The 17035-nt window shown below is 48.0% G+C and overlaps 1 protein-coding gene across 2 annotated transcripts in view; it reads left to right on the forward strand.

The window, feature by feature from the left end:
- The window catches only part of SCARB1 (scavenger receptor class B member 1), a 76116-nt gene that overhangs the window by 49358 nt on the left and 9723 nt on the right, over positions 1 to 17035 (forward strand). For both annotated transcript variants that reach the window (XM_063085872.1, XM_063085871.1), the window contains exons 5-9: positions 443 to 538; positions 1807 to 1922; positions 4093 to 4259; positions 10224 to 10342; positions 13913 to 13986. In XM_063085872.1, coding sequence (XP_062941942.1) covers positions 443 to 538; positions 1807 to 1922; positions 4093 to 4259; positions 10224 to 10342; positions 13913 to 13986 — 572 coding nt within the window. The remainder of the gene's footprint in view (positions 1 to 442; positions 539 to 1806; positions 1923 to 4092; positions 4260 to 10223; positions 10343 to 13912; positions 13987 to 17035) is intronic.

A 17035-nucleotide genomic window follows, 5' to 3' on the forward strand; every position in this document is an offset into this window, starting at 1 on the left:
ACCAACTTCCATGGTCACTACAGCAGTGGCAGAGAGCCTGGTGAAATGTGGGAGCCCCAGTCCTTCGAGTGGGAAGGACCTGGAAGTGATGTGCCACTTCTGCTGTTTTTTCATTGATCAGAGAGCTTCCCTGGCCGTGCTTTATTTTAAGTTGGCAGGGGGGTAGGGGGCAATCCTGCCATTCACCTGGGAGGAGAGCCCGACTCCCCTTGCATTAGGAAGGCAAGGCGAGACACGCCAGCCCACCACAATCAGGGGAGTTTACCTCCTAGAAAGCCCCAAGTCTCCTTCTCTTGGTCCCCAGATGCTGGGGAGTGGCAGTGAACAAGATGATGGGACCCCTGTCCTCCTGGTGGAGGGGGAGGTGGGCTCGATGGCCTGTCCCCGGGTCCTTCGCACCTGGCCCGAAGCTTAAAGACGCTGTTCCCTGCCCTGTCTGTAGCTCAACAACTCCAATTCCGGGCTCTTCACCGTGTTCACCGGGATCAAAAACATCAGCAGGATCCACCTTGTGGACAAGTGGAATGGACTCAGCAAGGTGAGGGGACAACAGGCGGGACCCCCACCCGCCGCCAGGAGAAGGGAGGGCGGGCAGGGCCGTGGCTGCATGGGAATAACAGGGGCCACCGGGCAACTTTTTTCTCTTAAAACTCAGGAGGGTGGGTGGCATCTGTCACAAGGAGGGTACAAAGTCTTTCAGAGTCGGGGATTTTACCCATGGTTAGGGCTCAGCTAGCCGGAGAGGTGGGTAGAGAACAGTAACTGTGCTGAGTACCTGGTGTCTGCCGGGAACTGAGCTCTTTCTTCCTTTGATTCTTCATTTACAAAGATATTTTTAAAATATTATACTACAAACTCAGGAAGACATTCACATTAAAAAATGAAACAATAGAGATATATATAAAGTGCCCTTTACACCACCTAACACTTCCACCCTCCTCTCCCCCATCCACACAGGAAACCCACAATTATCAGTTTGGAATATATTCCACCTGCCCATTTTTATCCTTTTGCACGCCTCTGTGTGTACGGGAATATGATGTTCTTTTCTTCTTTGAACATAATAAACAATACTGTGAGCATTGTTTTGCAACTTGCTTTTTTCACCTTCTTGGCCTTTTCTCGATATGCGTGGCAATGACTGTGCAATGGTGTTCCTTCCACCACTAAATCCTCCCTGTGGCAATTGCTACAGAGACCCCAAGGGCCTGGGACAAGTTACACCCCGACCAGTACCCAGAATGGCAGAACCGTTCTTAATGGATATGATTAACAATCTTTTTGGCTTGTTTTTTCAGCGTAAAACTATACACATGCACATGATTTAAAAAAATTCCAGCGTACAGAAGGCTGGAAAGCAAAATGGGGTCTCACTACAGGGGGGAAAGTCCTCTAATCGGTTCCGTTTGGAGGTCTCTATTATGATTCGGAATAGCTTACCTTTGAGCCATTTCCTAACGTTATCTCTGACTAGGAGGTGCCTGTTGACGTCCACCCCGAGGGGCAAGGATGTCAATGTCCTCCCATCTCACCTGCGCTCTGCTTCTTGCTCTGTGCAGTCTGGAGATGTGGGTGACAGGCCCATTTTACAGAGCGAAGGAACAGAGTCCTTGCAAACTTAGGGAGTGGGAAGCCGCAGTGGACGCTGTCTGTCTGTGCACACAGCCTGCTCTCTCCTCATTGCGCTGATATTGAGAACTGAGTGGTGATGTCTATGCCAGGGCCAGTTAGGTGTGTGGTACCTGAGAGCATTTCTTAAGAGGCCGTGGCTGTGCTGAGTGGTCATGTCTGAATGCTTCCTCACAGGTCAACTACTGGCATTCCGACCAGTGCAACATGATTAATGGGACTTCTGGGCAAATGTGGGCGCCCTTCATGACTCCTGAATCCTCGCTGGAATTCTACAGCCCCGAGGCCTGCCGGTAATCACTCTGATGTGGGGCCTCCTGGGCGGCTCATGGCTGAATCCAGAAGCTTTTAGGGCACACTTGGAAAGCGTTTTGATTTGTTGTGTAGTTGACTCACTAGCCCTTGGTATTGTCTTGGATTCTCTTTGGCTGCAGCATGAAGAGCCAAACGCCAACTTCTGATGCTTTTGCAAGGCCCAAAGAGAGGCTGCTGGTGGTTGTTTGGGGCACGGTAGTGGTAGGGCAGGAAACGATCAAGTTCACAGGGATCCCTGAAGTGAAGGCAAGAGGTGGGCTCTGTCTGCATCTGGCTGGCTGTCCTAAATGGCCATGTGCCTGCTGAGCCATCCAGCTGACTCTGCTGGGCCTGCTGGTCTCCAGTTGTGCAGTCTTGGGGGCCTGCTTGGGGCTAAACATTTCTTGTTGTCTCTAGCTGTGGCGTAAGAATAGGCAGTGGTTCCTGCAGCCCTTTTCTGGGCACTGCTGTGTCTTCTGTTCCACTCCGGTCACTCTTGAAAACTTCTTTGTTTGGGAATTCACTAATGTGAACCTTGACTTACCTGCCCTCCCAACAGACCTTTCTCCTAATCTTTCCCAGGTGCTGGGGACACAGCAGTAACCAGATGGCTGAAGTCCCTACTCCCTGGGAGGTTATATCCTATCGGGGGGTACTCAGGCAAATGCATAAACAACAGAGTGAGAGGACAGTGCTTTTGCTCTCTGTGGCCACTTTTTAAAAATGCAACTTTAGCAGGCTGGCTGGTTAGCTCGGTTGGTTAGAATGCAGCCTTGTACCACCAAGGTCATGGGTTCAGTTACCCATACTAGCCAGCTGCCCCCGCCAAAATTTTTTTTAAGTTGCAAGAAAAGTCTAGGTAACCCCCATATATCCTTTAGTCGGTCTCAGCAGTTGTTTCTCTTTGCCTCAACTGCTGTATCCTTATCCCCATGCCCTCCTCTCCTTGGGTATCTCTTTCCTGAACCATCTGAGAGTAGATTGGAGACACTGAGCCCCTTTATGCCTAAATACTTCAGTGGGTGTTTTCTAAAAACAAGGACATTTTCTTACATAACCACAGTACTGTTATAAAAATGAGGAAATTTAACATTGATACTATACTGTTGTCTAAGCCAGCACTGTCCAATGAAGATATAATGCAAGCCACATATGCAATTTTCTTCTTGCTCTTTTTTTTGGCAACTGGCTGGCAAGGGGAACCGAACGTTTGACTTTGGTGTTACAGGGCTGTGCTCTAACCAACTGAGCTAACTGGCCAGTTCCATGTATGCAATTTAAGATTTTCTAGTAGCCACATTAAAAAAAAGTAACATGAAATTGATGTAATTAATTTCAATAATATATTTTATTTGATTTTATATGACTTGGTATACCCCAAATATTATCATTTCAAATATCATGGAAGAGTTTTTTTTTTTTTTAAATCAAGTCATAGAAATCTGGAATGTGTTTTACACTTACAGCACATCCCAATTCGGACTCGCCCTAATTCAAGGGCTGGGTAGCCACATGAGATTAGTGGCTACCCTGGTCAGAGTGGGCCACATGGTCCCTGTGCAAATTTAAAGTGCTTTTGAGAAAGTACAGTAGGGTGAGTAGCTAGAGGCTGAATAGAATGGGTTTGGGGGATGGTGCTGCCCCCACCTGAGGGGGTGACAGTCGAACTAGGACCTGATTGAAGAACTGAAGTCTGATGTGTAAAGCAATCAGGGAAGAACATTCCAGGCACAGGGAGCAGCAGAGACAGAGGTCCTGGGGCAGTCAGGAGCATGTTTGAAACACAGTAAGGAGGTCTGAGGGATGTAGCAATGTGAGGAGGGGATGAGCAGACGGTAGGCAGGGGCCAGACCTCATAGAGGCTTGTGGGCCGTGCTGAGGACGATGGATCTTAGCTGTAGGTTAGATTAGAAACAACTGCAGCTTTTCAGCAGGGATGTGATGCATGGTGTTCTTGCAGAGAGTGGTTGGCATGGTGGGGGAGGCAGAGTTGGCACAGGACACCAGTTAGGAGGCCGTTGCAGTTACTTGGTTGAGAGAAGAGGGTGGCATGGACCCAGGAGTGGGCAGTGCAGGTAGGGGGTGGCTTGATGTGGGCCACCTGCAGTGGGACCTGGCTTCAGCCTCCAAGTCCTGGGTGTCATCTCTCCCCTTGTCTGTCTTTTACAGGTCCATGAAGCTGATCTACAAGGATTCGAGGGTGTTTGAAGGTATCCCCACCTATCGCTTCGTGGCCCCCAAAACCTTATTTGCCAATGGGACCGTCTACCCACCCAATGAAGGCTTCTGCCCTTGCCTGCAGTCTGGAATTCAAAACGTCAGCACCTGTAGTCTCAGTACGTGTGGTCGGGAGGGCAGCGGGCGCGAGGGTGGGGCATGACGGGGGGTGGGGGTGTGATTACCCCCCTCATGCTGTCTGCTTAATCTCTGGCCTCTGTACTCTTGATAATCCCATTAGGCTGGAGATAAAGAGGGCACCAGAAAGATAATTTGAAAAAGAAATAACGCTGTGTGTATTGATTCCTGCTGTAATAAATTCCCACAAACTTCATGGTTAGAACAATAGAAATTTATTATCTTACAGTTCTATGGGTCAGAAGTCCGCCGTGGGTCTCGCTGGCCTACGATCAGGGTGGTGGCTTATAGCGTTCCTTCAGGAAGCTCTTGGGGACAGTCCATTTCTTTGCTTTTTGCAGCTTCTAGAGGCTGCCCTTGTTCCTTGGCTCACGGCCTCTTCCTCCGTCTTCAACGCCAGCAACATGGCATCCCTCTGATCCACTCTGACCTCCCATCCATCCTCTGACCCCCTTTTCCAGTTTTAAGAACCCTTGAGACTACATTGGCCCCTCCTGGATACTTCAGGATACTCTCCCTATCTTAAAGGCAGCTGATCTGCATCCTTAATTCCATCTGCCACCTTAATTTTCCTTTGCCGTGTAACCTAACACATCCATGGGTTCTAGGGATTAGGGTGTAGACATCTTTGGGGGCCATTAATCTGCTTCCCACACTGGGATTTATCCCTTGAGAGTGAGGCTTGGTGGGAGGGGCCTTTCACCCCATTCTGGGGTGAGAAGAGGCTGGGGTGATCCAACTGTTACACACATCCTCTTGTTCAGCAGCGTGTCATTGCAGGTTTGGGTGTGAAGGCTGGTGCTGGCGTAAGGTCCTCTGGCATCTTGGGTGTTTATCAGAAGTGTGCCAGCCTCCACGATGTCTCCTCCTTTGTTGCTCAATTTGGACACTCAATTGAGTGGCACTTGCCAGCTTGACTCCCCTGTCCTCACCGCCCTCCTCCAGCACGTCCCCAAGCCCAGTTGGCTCTACCTCCAAATTAAATGCCAAGTCCGTCCTGTCTGCATCCCTGCCCACCACTTCCCTCTACTTCAGGGTCCAGACCACCATCCCATCTTACCAGGGGATCCAGGCCCCTCCAATTAGCACCCCCATTGCTCTGTTGCCACCCTACCAGTTGCCCCCCAGACTGTCCAGTGTGGTCACGACTGGCCTCATGTGGCTGTTTAGATTGAAATGTATTGAAATGAAATCAAATTAAAAAGGCAGTTGCTTCATCGCACTGGGCACATTTCAAATGCTCAGCAGCCATGCGTGCCTAGTGGACCACAGAGAGAGAGAACGTTTGTCATCTAGAAAGTTCTGTTGGAGAGCGCTACTCCAGACAGCAGCCAAAGGGAGCTTTCAGCAGCACAGATTGTCATCCCACTCTGGTTATAATGCCTAATGGCCCCCTCTGCATTCACACTGAAGTCCAGACTCCTTACTATGACCTTGGGGCTCTGAAGGATGAGGACTTTGCCAGCCCCTCTGACGTCTTACCCCACCTATTATCCTTCAGCCCGGATGCCTTCTTCCTGTTTTTAGAATATACCAGGTTCGGTTCTGCCTCAGGGCCTTGGCATCAACTGTTTCCCTGCTTGGAGAGCTTTTTCTCTGGATTTCCACATGGATCATCCATCACCTTCTTTTGGTCTATTCAAATGCCACCTCCTCCTAGAGGCCCGCTCCGATTTCCTGTTCTAAAGTGTTGCCTTCTCCCCTGCTCCACCAGCTGCATCTGTCACTTTGTCGTCTTATTGTCTTCTTGAACTCACTGACTGTGGATTTTATTTTACTTATTCATTATCTGCCTCCTCCACTAGACTATGCACACTGTAGGCAGTGCTCCTTGGTCTTCTTGGCTATAACTTCAGCTTCTGGAACCGTGCCCAGCATCAGTGGGTACTCATACAGTATGTGAATACGTGGATGTGTGCGTATGTTCTGTACTAAGGAAATTGAGGCTTGAGGTTGGGATGTGACCGAGGTCATGCAGTTGGTAGGATAAGAAGCTGACCTTCCGTCTGACCCTATCTTGCCTTTTGGGAGCCTCTTTGGTGGAAGCCATGTCTTCCGGCTGGGGATAGTGATTCTGGAGGATTAGTCTGCAGCAAGGGTTGGGAGAAGGATTGTCAACAGATTGGATGGTTTCCCCAATTTCAGGCAGAACAGGGCACTCCATAGGCGAAGGATATGGAACTGGCACCTGGAATGCTGGCCCCTGTCACCGCCTTATCTGGCCAACCTGGGCATCGTTCTCTGTTTGTTTCATTCTCCCTTCACTGGTAGCTACAGGAATTTCTGCTTGTAAGATGGAGGATGTTGGATCACCTGATAGGAGGTGTGTTACAACAACTTCTGTGGCAAGTGGCAGATGCCAGACTCTATTTGATTTAGGCCTGAAAGGGCATTGCTTGGTTTGTGTAACTAAAAATTCCAGGGCAGATTACTGTATTCAGCATAGATCCAGAGCCTGGATGTTGTCCGGAAGCTGCCTTTCGTCATGTCCCAGCTCTCTTTTCGTCTAGGTGGCTGTGCTCTGGGCAGGCTTCCTCATGGCTGCCTGTGAAGGCTCCAGGCTCACCTCCTCCCAGCTCTGAGTTCTGCAGAAAGGGGCCACCTGGGTCCTCTTCACGCCAGCAGAAGTCCCAGGGTTCACTTTGATTGGTATGCCTTGCGTCACGTGCCCAGCTGTGAGCCAATCACTGTGGCTGAGGATGGACTGATTGGCCAGGCTTGTGTCACATGCTCAGCCTGGCTCCATAGGTGGGGCTGGCACTACTAAAAGCACTTGGTGGAGACTAGGGGAGGGTCTAAGATGGTGTGTAGGTACCAGAGGAAGGGTGAGAAAGGACAAGCTCAACCCCTAAAGTGGGCTTAGAATGGGTGTCATCTCTTAGCACATCTGCCAAAAGAATCTGAAGTGCAAGGGAATTTAAAAATATTTATTTAGAGGTTTTTTCTTTTAAATGTAATGAGCATACATACAGAGACGTTCACAAATGGCATGTGCAGTTTGAAATTTCACAAAGTGAACATACCCGTGCAGCCAGCACCCTGCTCTAGAAAGCAAATGTTACTGGCCTTAGACACCTCCCATGCCCCCTCCCACTCGCTGTCCTGATTTTCGGCACCTTAGGTCTGCCTGTTTTGAGTATTTTTTTAAAAAATGTATTTATTTTTTAATTGATATGTATCGATTATACATACTTATGGGGTACAGAGTTATATTTCAATACATGTATACAATCTGTGATGATCAAATCAAAGTAAAATTCATTGCAAAAATGTACCATATCTTTGTGATGAGAACATTTGAGTTCCTCCCTTCTAGCCATCTGAGAACACACAATAAATTGTTAATTATAGATACTTAGCACTACTGTAGACCACTAGGACTTATTTTTCCTATCTAGCTGTAATTTTGTATTCATCAACCAACCTCTCTCTATCGCTCCATGTTTTTGGTCTTTATGTGAATGGGATCATAAAATATACTCTCCTTTTTTCTCTTTTTCTGGCTTCTTCCACCCCTTCTCACGTTGGTGGGGTCCACCCAGAGCACCGTGGGTGGTTGCAGTGCATCCTCTTCGCATCTGAAAGCGCCGTACTGTGGGGCACACCTCAGTTTCTTACCCTTCCATTCCTCATGGGCATCTGAGCTCCTGTGTGTTGACCATTGCCGTGGTGCTGCTAGGAACATTCTTGCATGTGTCATTTGGTGCACTTATGTCTGCATTTCTGTGGCTTTTTATCTGCAGATAGAAAATACCCACACATTTGTCTTTTTGGGCCTTGAAAATATGTCTTGGACCAAGGGAACCCTTCACCTCAAACTTCCCTGCCAGGCGAGGGCCTTCCAGCTTGTGCGGTAAAGCCACTGAATCATAATCCATGGTGATCCTGGGCAATTAATTCTGGCGAGATGTATCATAAAGCTGTAAATTAATTACCACTTATTGCCTGGGCGAGTCTCTCTCAGTGTGTTTGAAAATAAAATAGGAAGAACCACGTGCATGCGTGCATGTTATTAAAAAGCCATGCTGGCTCAGCGTCTGAAGCAAGGACAGGTGTTGGCAAATTGCTCCAACCTGCTTCAGTCTCCACCTGGGGTTGGAGGCATAACGGGGCATGTTTGAGATTCTTCCAGGGCCTGGCTAGCTTGGTGGCTGCCTCCTTTATGGTGGGCCTCCAGAGTGTCACCACTTGTAAAAACGGGGTCCTCGTGTTTCCTCTTTTGGGCTCCTTTCACAGTTGAGATGGGAGGATGGGAAGCAGGGGTTTCCAAATTGTGTAGGACATTGTCCCTGTAAGTGCTTGAGATGACTTCAAAGAGTCTAGGGAGTCAGCTTTAATTAACATCAGCTTACACGGGCTTTGGTTTTCCATTCTCTTTCCCTCCTTCCCATCACCTCCAGGAGAAAATCTCCTTTCTCTTGGTGCTGACAGGGCTTGAAGACCTTCCTAACATGCACCAATGTGTCTTTTTTTAACAGTGAAAGAGCAGATTTCATAGTGAGCCTTGTACAGGTAACAACATCTAGGTAGAATTTACAATATTCATTGGCTTCCACTGTATTTATTCAACTATTTACTTTCTCATTGTGGCAAGTGTTTGCCAGTTATGGCATAAATATAAAGCCCCTTTGTAAAACATAGGTACTTTAGGAAGGCAACAGCAGTTGGTTCAAAGAAGCACATTAAGTTGTAGTGCAGGGGTGCAAGGACGCTGAGAAAAATGAAATCAGACGTCAATAAAATCCCAGCTTTTATTTCAAACCAATGCCCAGCTTTGCTAAGAAATGCAGAAATAATCCAGAAATGTGAGGCCGTGAGATGCACCAAAGCATGAATGCCATCACCTGGCTGGCCACGAGGCAGGGGCGGGGTTGAGGGAAGATCTCCTGTTTGCTTGTTTTTCCTTCCTTTTTTTCTTTTTCTTTTCTTGAGGGGAAATTCATGTAACAAAATTAACCATTCTAAAGTGTATAATTCAGTGGAATTTAGGACATTCAGTGTTGTGCAACCATCACCTCTGTGTAGTTCCAGAACGTTTTTATTGCCCCAAAAGGACACCTGCTCCTCATTGGCAGTCAGTCCTCCTCCCCCAGCCCCTGGCAACCACCAGTCTGCTTTCCATCCTGATGGATTCTCCCGTTCTGGATCTTCATGAGATTTTGAGAGAGGGTCAGTCGTTCACTGTTACGCATTGTTCAGCAGGCCTGTTGTCCATTGTGATGCAGATGAGTTGGCATTTGCCCTGTCAGGTGGGCCTCACGTCTGTGTGTGTGAACTCTCACTCGGAGGGGCGAGTCTATCCTTGTTCATGCACACTGGCCCGGCTGCTGGGAGAGAAGGGGCAAAGCAGGCGTGTCTCCCACCCTCCCGTGGATGTCAGGGAGACCTGGCCACAGGAGTGCACACACCAGCTCTCAGGTCATCAGCTGCAGAAGACAGTCCAGGCTACTTGGCTTGGCGCTCAAGATGCCTGCCCCTACACTCAAGTTCAAATCTGGCCTCAACTTGGCTTTTTATCCTCACCTCCTGTAATTCCCCTTCACACACCTACTGTCCCATATGTGCCACGCATTTCCCACCTCCCCACACCTGCTTCTGCTATCCCTCCCACCTGCAATGCCGTTCCCTGACCTTCTCTGCCTGGCATCTCTTAGAGACCATCTTCTCTTCCTTCCTTTGGCGCCTCTCACCAGAATCCTACTTCGCCACTCCTCCAGCACAGAGCCTGTCCCTTGCCGTGTCACAGAGCCCGGCCTCTTTACAGAACAAGAAGGGCTTTTTTCCTCATCTGGTTATTGATGTTCATGTCTTGTCATCATCTTGGGGGGTTCTGCAGACAGCGGCTCTGTCTCATTGTGTGTCCCCTGCACCCAGTAAGGCAGGCCTCTGACATGCCGCCAAGCTGTCCTCATCTGATACCCCCTCTCTGCCCCTCTGCCTCCTAGATGCGCCCATGTTTCTCTCCCATCCTCACTTCTACAACGCCGACCCGGTCCTGGCAGAAGCTGTGCTCGGCCTCCACCCTAACCAAGAAGAGCATTCTTTGTTTCTGGACCTCCACCCGGTGAGCTCCCCCGTCTGCCTGTGGGTGGGTGGGTGATGGTTTCCAACAGGTGCGCTCTTGGCTGCCTCCCCCCTCATCCCCCCAGGCACAGAGCTGGTCCAGGGTTGGGTGATAGGAAGCCAGGCTTCCTTTGGCATTGATGGCTTCTCGAATATTGAGCCATCAAAGGTGCTTACTTTACCCTGACTCCATAGTTCAAGGATTTTATTATCCCTTTATAAGTTTCTATAAAAGGGCCATAAGACAGTAAATTAATTAGGACTTATCAGCCTGGTGTGTCTCCTATAAATTAATTAGTTGGAAGCAGCCCTCTGACTGTGTCAAGATATCGTAAATATCTTTAGATTCCAATAAAAGCCTGGAACATCTTGCAGACTAATTAGGTTCTGGGGAATTTGTCCCATGTGAAGTTCCTTCTCCACGCAGGGACTAGGAGGATGTCAGACCATGCATGTGGCCTCCCCGAGGACACGACTTCAGTGGGTGCCTCTTCTCTCGGCGCCTCTGTTCACTGTGAAATGTGCCCAGTTGGACTTGGTGGCTTCTACCTGTTTCCTGAGTGGATATTCGTGGTCTCCCTTATAGGCCTTTTAAAAAATACTATTTTTTTAAATTGAAAAATAAAAATTTTACATATTTATGGTATACAACATGCAGTTATATTGTATGTATACATTGTGGAATGGCTAAATCAAGCTAATCACGTACTTATCATTTATCTGTGGTGAGAACATTTAAAATCTGCCGTCTTAGCAATTTTCCAGTATACAGGACATTGTGAGCTATAGTCACCATGTCATATAATAGATCTCTTTAACTAATTCTTCCTGTCTAACTTCCTTTCTATATTTGACCAACATCTTCCCAACCCACCCCCCACCCCCAGCCCCTGGTAACCACCATTCTACTCTCTGCTTCTATGAGCTCAACTTTTTTAGATTCCACATATAATTGAAATCATGCAGTATTTGCCTTTCTGTGCTTGGCTTATTTCACTTAGCAAATTGTCCTCCAGACTCATCCATGTTGTTGCAAATGACAGGATTTCCTTCTTCTTTAAGGCTGAATATTATTCTGTTGTGTATATGCACCACATTTGCTTTATACACTATCTGTTGGTGGACACTTAGGTGACTCCATCTCTTGGCTATGTGAATAGTGCTGCGATGAACACGGGGGGTGCAGGTGTTTCTCTGACGTGGTGCTTTTATTTCCTTTGGGTCCATACCCAGCAGTGGGATTTCTGGATTGTATGGTAGTTCTATTTTTAACTGTTTGATGAACCTCCATACTGTTTTCTGTAATGGCTGTACTCTCTCTAGAGCTTTTGTGAAGCTCTTCTGCAGACCTTGTTCCACACCATTTTTGTTTGTCCTCCCCAGACTTTCTTAGCAACTTACTGGACACCCTGAGCCTCGCCGTGGCCCCCAGCTCTCCACCTTCTCTCTTTTAATCTATTTTACCACCTCTCTTGCTCTGCCGGCTTTTGGAGAATTCCACCATGAACCTAGACTCTTCTGTGCTCTTACTGGTAACTTTCATTTTAGTGCATGTATTTTCTTTTTTCCCCCATGTGGAGAAAAAGGGAGTGAAGTTTGGGAGGCCAGAGAGTGGCAACCAGCTGTCATGCAGTGGCCACATCAGCTGGTGCCTCCCACTTCTCTCCTTTCAGGTCAGCTCCAGGCAGGCAGGCTGAGGAAGTTGCCTCTCGTGTTTTTGTTGTTTTTCTGGGCATGTCCAGGAGGAGGATCATGGAGTCAGTTAGCTGTCTGCTGGGCATTAGCCTTGGAAACCCAGTGACTGCTTCTGTGTGGCTCCTTTTCTGCTCCTCAGTTTGGGAGAGGGTGGGGAGACAGGAGGCCAGGTCCAAGCTGCTGTTCTCTGGGGTACATGGAATAGGCAGGGCTCTGCCTGCTAAGTGGTGGCTGGACAATAGCTGGAGACATGAGCCAACAAGGGCCTGGGACAAGTTTCTTGGGGAAGAAAGTGGCCCAAGTGGAGACTCCAGACTTTGGAGTGTGTTCTAGAGAGGGGAAGAGGGTGACAGGTTGTCTTGGGGTCCCCAAGACCATCATAGGTTCGATGATTCAGTAGGAGGACTCATAGGACTCAGCTTTTGGTTGTGCTTGTGGCTGAGATTTATTGCAGCAAAAGAACACAGAGCAAAATCAGCAATGGGAATGAGCACATGGGACGAAGTCCGAGGGACACCAGGTGCAAGCTTCTGGAACCCTCTCCCTGCAGAGTCAAACAGGATACACTTAATTCCCCTAGGACCGAGTGTGATAACATGTGAAGTGTTGTCTACCGGGGAAGCCCACTAGAGACTCAGTGCCCAGGGTCTCTAGTGGGGGCTGCTCACATAGGCATCCTCTGCCTGGTCTGTACCAAAATTCTAGACTTCCAGAAGGAAAGCAGGTGGTCAGCATAAGCTACATTGTTTGTACAAACAGTCTAGGGTCAGTGAGCCCCTCGCATCAGTTAGGGTATGGGAGGAACCCTCCCAAAACCCAAGTTCCCAGATGTCAGCAGAGGGCCAGCCTTGCAAGCAGCCTAAGAAGGGCAGGTTCAGGGCTGCTCTGAGAACTCTTTCTACACACGGGTGATCTCACTCCCATCCTGCCAGGTTCTCTCCCCAGTCATGGGAGCAAAGCCTTTGCCACAGGGGCTGGGAAGGCCCTCTCCCGATAGTGTACATGACGATAACTCAAGCATTTGTAGTCCTGAGTGTGGCTGTCTTGCATACCTGCAAAAATTCTGTGAGCTGGGTAGATTTAGCTGCATTTTACAGAAGAGGAAACAAGTCTCAGCTAAGAAGAACCAATCATGGTCCTCTGACCCCAAACCTAGGTTCCTTTTCATTATAATTTCCTGGTTTCATTCTGGAACCACCTTCCTGATTTTGGTGACATATGTGTGGCACTTCTGTTATTTCCTTAAAAAAAAAAAATCATCTCATTAAAAAAATATTTTTCTACACACAGGAAGCTTCCCGTTAGTAGTTTGAATGGGAGATTATAAAACTCTCCAAAAAAAGAAGACAACCAGAAAAATAAATAGGGAAAAAAATATTATGAGGCTCCATGTACAATCCTGTTGCCTGCCTATGGTGCTGAGACTGAGGCCAGCTCTGTGAAAAATGGAGATTCCGTGTAGGTGTATAGAGGCGCCAAGGACCATGAGAGCTCCTGACCGAGATTCTCTCTGAAATGATCAGGAAAAGCTGGGAGTGAACTGAGAAGAGATTCTCACCCATATTACTTAGTATGGAGGTTGTGAGAGAGAGAATCTAAAAAATGTCATTCTGCACTTTGGGAAACATTGTCTCAGGAGATGACATTTAATTATGAAATGGATTTGTTTTTTTCCATCCTGAGAGAGGCTTTAAAGAGAGGCCCCCTGGAGGTGGTGGACATAGACTGTTTGGGAGGCATGTGCGCTTAGAACCCACAGAGGAGATCTCAGTGCATGTGCACAAAATTCCTAGAGCGGTGGACTCCCCCAAGGGAGTTTGACGGTGTCCTTAGAGCGCGAGGGCAGCTGAGCCTCTCACTGTGCTTGTTGCTGCAGGTCACCGGCATCCCCATGAACTGCTCCGTGAAACTGCAGCTGAGCCTCTACATCAAAGCCATCAGAGGCATCGGGTGAGTGGGGTCTGGGAGCTGGGGCTGTGTGGCTCATTCAGAGATCAGGGGCTCGGGACTCTGGCAGTGCCCCTCAGGAACCAGGGCAGCAGGGAGAGAGATGGTCTTCCTGGATGTGGAATCCAGCGCCTGCCATCTTCTCCATGACAGGGGGTTATTAGCTCTGGGCCCAGGTCTCACTCACATCTTGACACCCTCCCCAGAAACCACCCCAACCTTTTCTTTTCTTTTGAACATTTCCCCGTAGAATGAACCAGAATCTTCAAGCCAAGCCGATTCCCACTCAACAGAGTGGCAAAAAATGAAAGCCTGGCAAAATCAAGTGTTTGAAAAGGGAAACTTACCAAATAGCATTCTTAAGTTTGACTATTCACTTTACTGGAGGAATTTTTTAAGCACTGGTTTTCTTTTCTTTGATTTTTAATATAACAGCTTTATTGAGATATAATTCACATACCATAAAACTCACCCCCGCCCCTTTTTTTTAAAAAAGATGACCGGTAAGGGGATCTTAACCCTTGACTTGGTGTTGTCAGCACCACATTCTCCCAAGTAAGCTAACTGGCCATCCCTATATAGGGATCCGAACCCATGGCCTTGGTGTTATCAGCACCACACTCTCCCGAGTGAGCCACGAGCCAGCCCTAAAACTCAACTATTTTAAAATGTACAATTCAGTGATGTGTAGTATATTCACAGAGTTGTGCAGCCATCACCAGAGACAATTTTAGAACATTTTTGTCACCCCAGTAAGAACCCTGTACCCATTAGCACTCCCTTCTCTGTCCCCCTAACCCCAGGCAACACCTAATCTACTTTCTGTCTCTATATATTTGCCTATTCTGGGCATTTCATATAAATGGAATCATGTAATATGTGGCCTTTTGTGTCTGGCTTCTTTCACTTAGCAGCATGTTTTCAAGGTTCATCTATGTTGTGGCATGTGTCAGTGCTTTTTATGGTTGGATAATATTCTGTTGTATGGATAGATCACATTTTATTTATTGGTTGATGGACATTTGGGTTGTTTCCACTTTTTGGCCATTATGAATAATGCTGCTATAAACGTTCATGTTTCTGTGTAGACATATATTCTCATTTCTTGTGGGTATAGACTTAGGAGTGGAACTGCTGGGTCATATGGTAACTATGTTTGACTGATTGAGGAACTACCAGATTTTTCCACAGCTACTGCACCGTTTTACATTCCCACCAGCAGTGCAGGAGGTTCCAATCTCTGCATATCCTCTCCACATCCTCACCAACACTTGTTACAACATTACATTTTGATAGAACTGGGTGAGGCAGGATACTGATTTGTCCTTAGGTCAGTGTCTGTACTTCTCAGCATATTTGAAATAGTTTCATTAAAAAGAAAATCCCCCTAGAAAGATTCCTGGGTTTCAGGAATGTGAGCATCTATTCAGCTTTGTCAAATGCCTCTCAGCTGGAAAGAGCAACACTTTGTCAGAGAAGGGCAGGGGATAATACCTGCAAACTCACTTCCACCCTTGTGTTTTATTTTTTCATCTTGAGGCTGCTGGGGGGTGAGAGGGGGGCGGTTCTTGGTAGGTTTGTGGGTAGTGAAACAGCACCAGGTCTGGACAAGGCATTTGCAGCCCAGACTCGCACTCTGGCTGGACCCTTTGGCCCCTGGGTGTTGATTTAGATGCCACCAGGTGATTTGGACCCAGGCAGGTGACCTGGACAGAGGAGCCCAGCAACTGGGTGGGGCTGGGCCCAGGGTGCAGCCTCTGCCCAGCACTAGCTGACCATTGCTTCCTGGGGATACGAGCCCAGTGTGGCCACATTCTCTGCATTTTTCAAAAGGACCTGAAAATCTGGATTTTAACAAGAGCTCTATCAATTTTCACCTGTCGGGAGGTCATTCAGATTGTTGACCAACAGTACATATGGGCACTGTACTGTGCCTGGTTGGTGACCTTGGACCTGGTTGCCATGGGCCACTAACCCCACCTCTCTGGGCCTCACAGCTGCCCGACCTTCCCTGCAGACTGACAGCCATGGTCGCAAGGGAAGTGGTCTCAGCAGCAGGAATTTATTGCTACCTCCGAGGACTGGCAAGGGATGGCTGTGGAAAGGTCTAGAGGTGCAGCTATCGGGAAGCAGAGCTGCTGTGTTGTGTCAGAAGGGACTTTCGTGCTCCTTGCTCACTAAAGGCAATGGCACGTTGCAAGATACTTGCATTTAACTTTCACGAGTTCTTACGAAGGCTTTCCGAGAAAAGCTGGAAAGTGAGCAGTCTCTTCCACTGTACGAGGGCATTTCCAAAAGTTTGTGGAAAAATAGGATTGAAAGATAATACGCATCTTTCCAGGAACTTTCTGAAGACCCTCTTATTTCCGTAGTGTTTTCCGTGTCTTTCTCATCTGTCGGTGACCCATATCAATCCATTTCACTGCGCAGACTCTACATAGTGGCTGCCCGCGTGAGTGTCATCTCTCCTCTCTACTGCTCTCTGCCTTCCTTTAAGCAGACCCAAGAATGGTGAAGTTACTCAATATATGTCTATTTGTTCGCTGGTATTTAATAACAACAATAACTGTAACAATAAACTTATGGGGCACTTCTATATGCCAAGAAGAGAAGAAGCCTGAGAAGCACCAGGCAGCAGGGTGCCCACTGGCCAAGGTCCCGCTGCTCCAGACTGGGTGTGAGTTGCTGTATTAGTCTCTTATGACTGCTGTAACAAATGACTACAAAATTAGTGGCTTAAAACAACACGCATTTATTTTCTTATAGTCATGAAGGTCAGAAGTTTGAAACAGGTCTCACTGGGCTGAAAACAAGGTGTCGGCAGGGCTGGTTCCTTCTGGAGGCTCTAGGGGAGAATCTGTTCCTTGCCTTTTCCGGCTTCTAAAGGCTGCTCACCACCCTTGGCTCCTCCATCTGACCCTCCATCTTCAGAGCCAGCAGTGCAGCATCTTCCTGTCTCTCTGTCTCTGACCTCCTGCCTCCCTCTTTAAGGACCGTTGTGATGACATTGGGCCCACCCTAATAACCCAGGACAATCTCCACATCTCAAGAT

Source organism: Cynocephalus volans, chromosome 2 (assembly GCF_027409185.1).
Source record: "Cynocephalus volans isolate mCynVol1 chromosome 2, mCynVol1.pri, whole genome shotgun sequence".
Classification (NCBI taxonomy): Eukaryota; Metazoa; Chordata; class Mammalia; order Dermoptera; family Cynocephalidae; genus Cynocephalus; species Cynocephalus volans.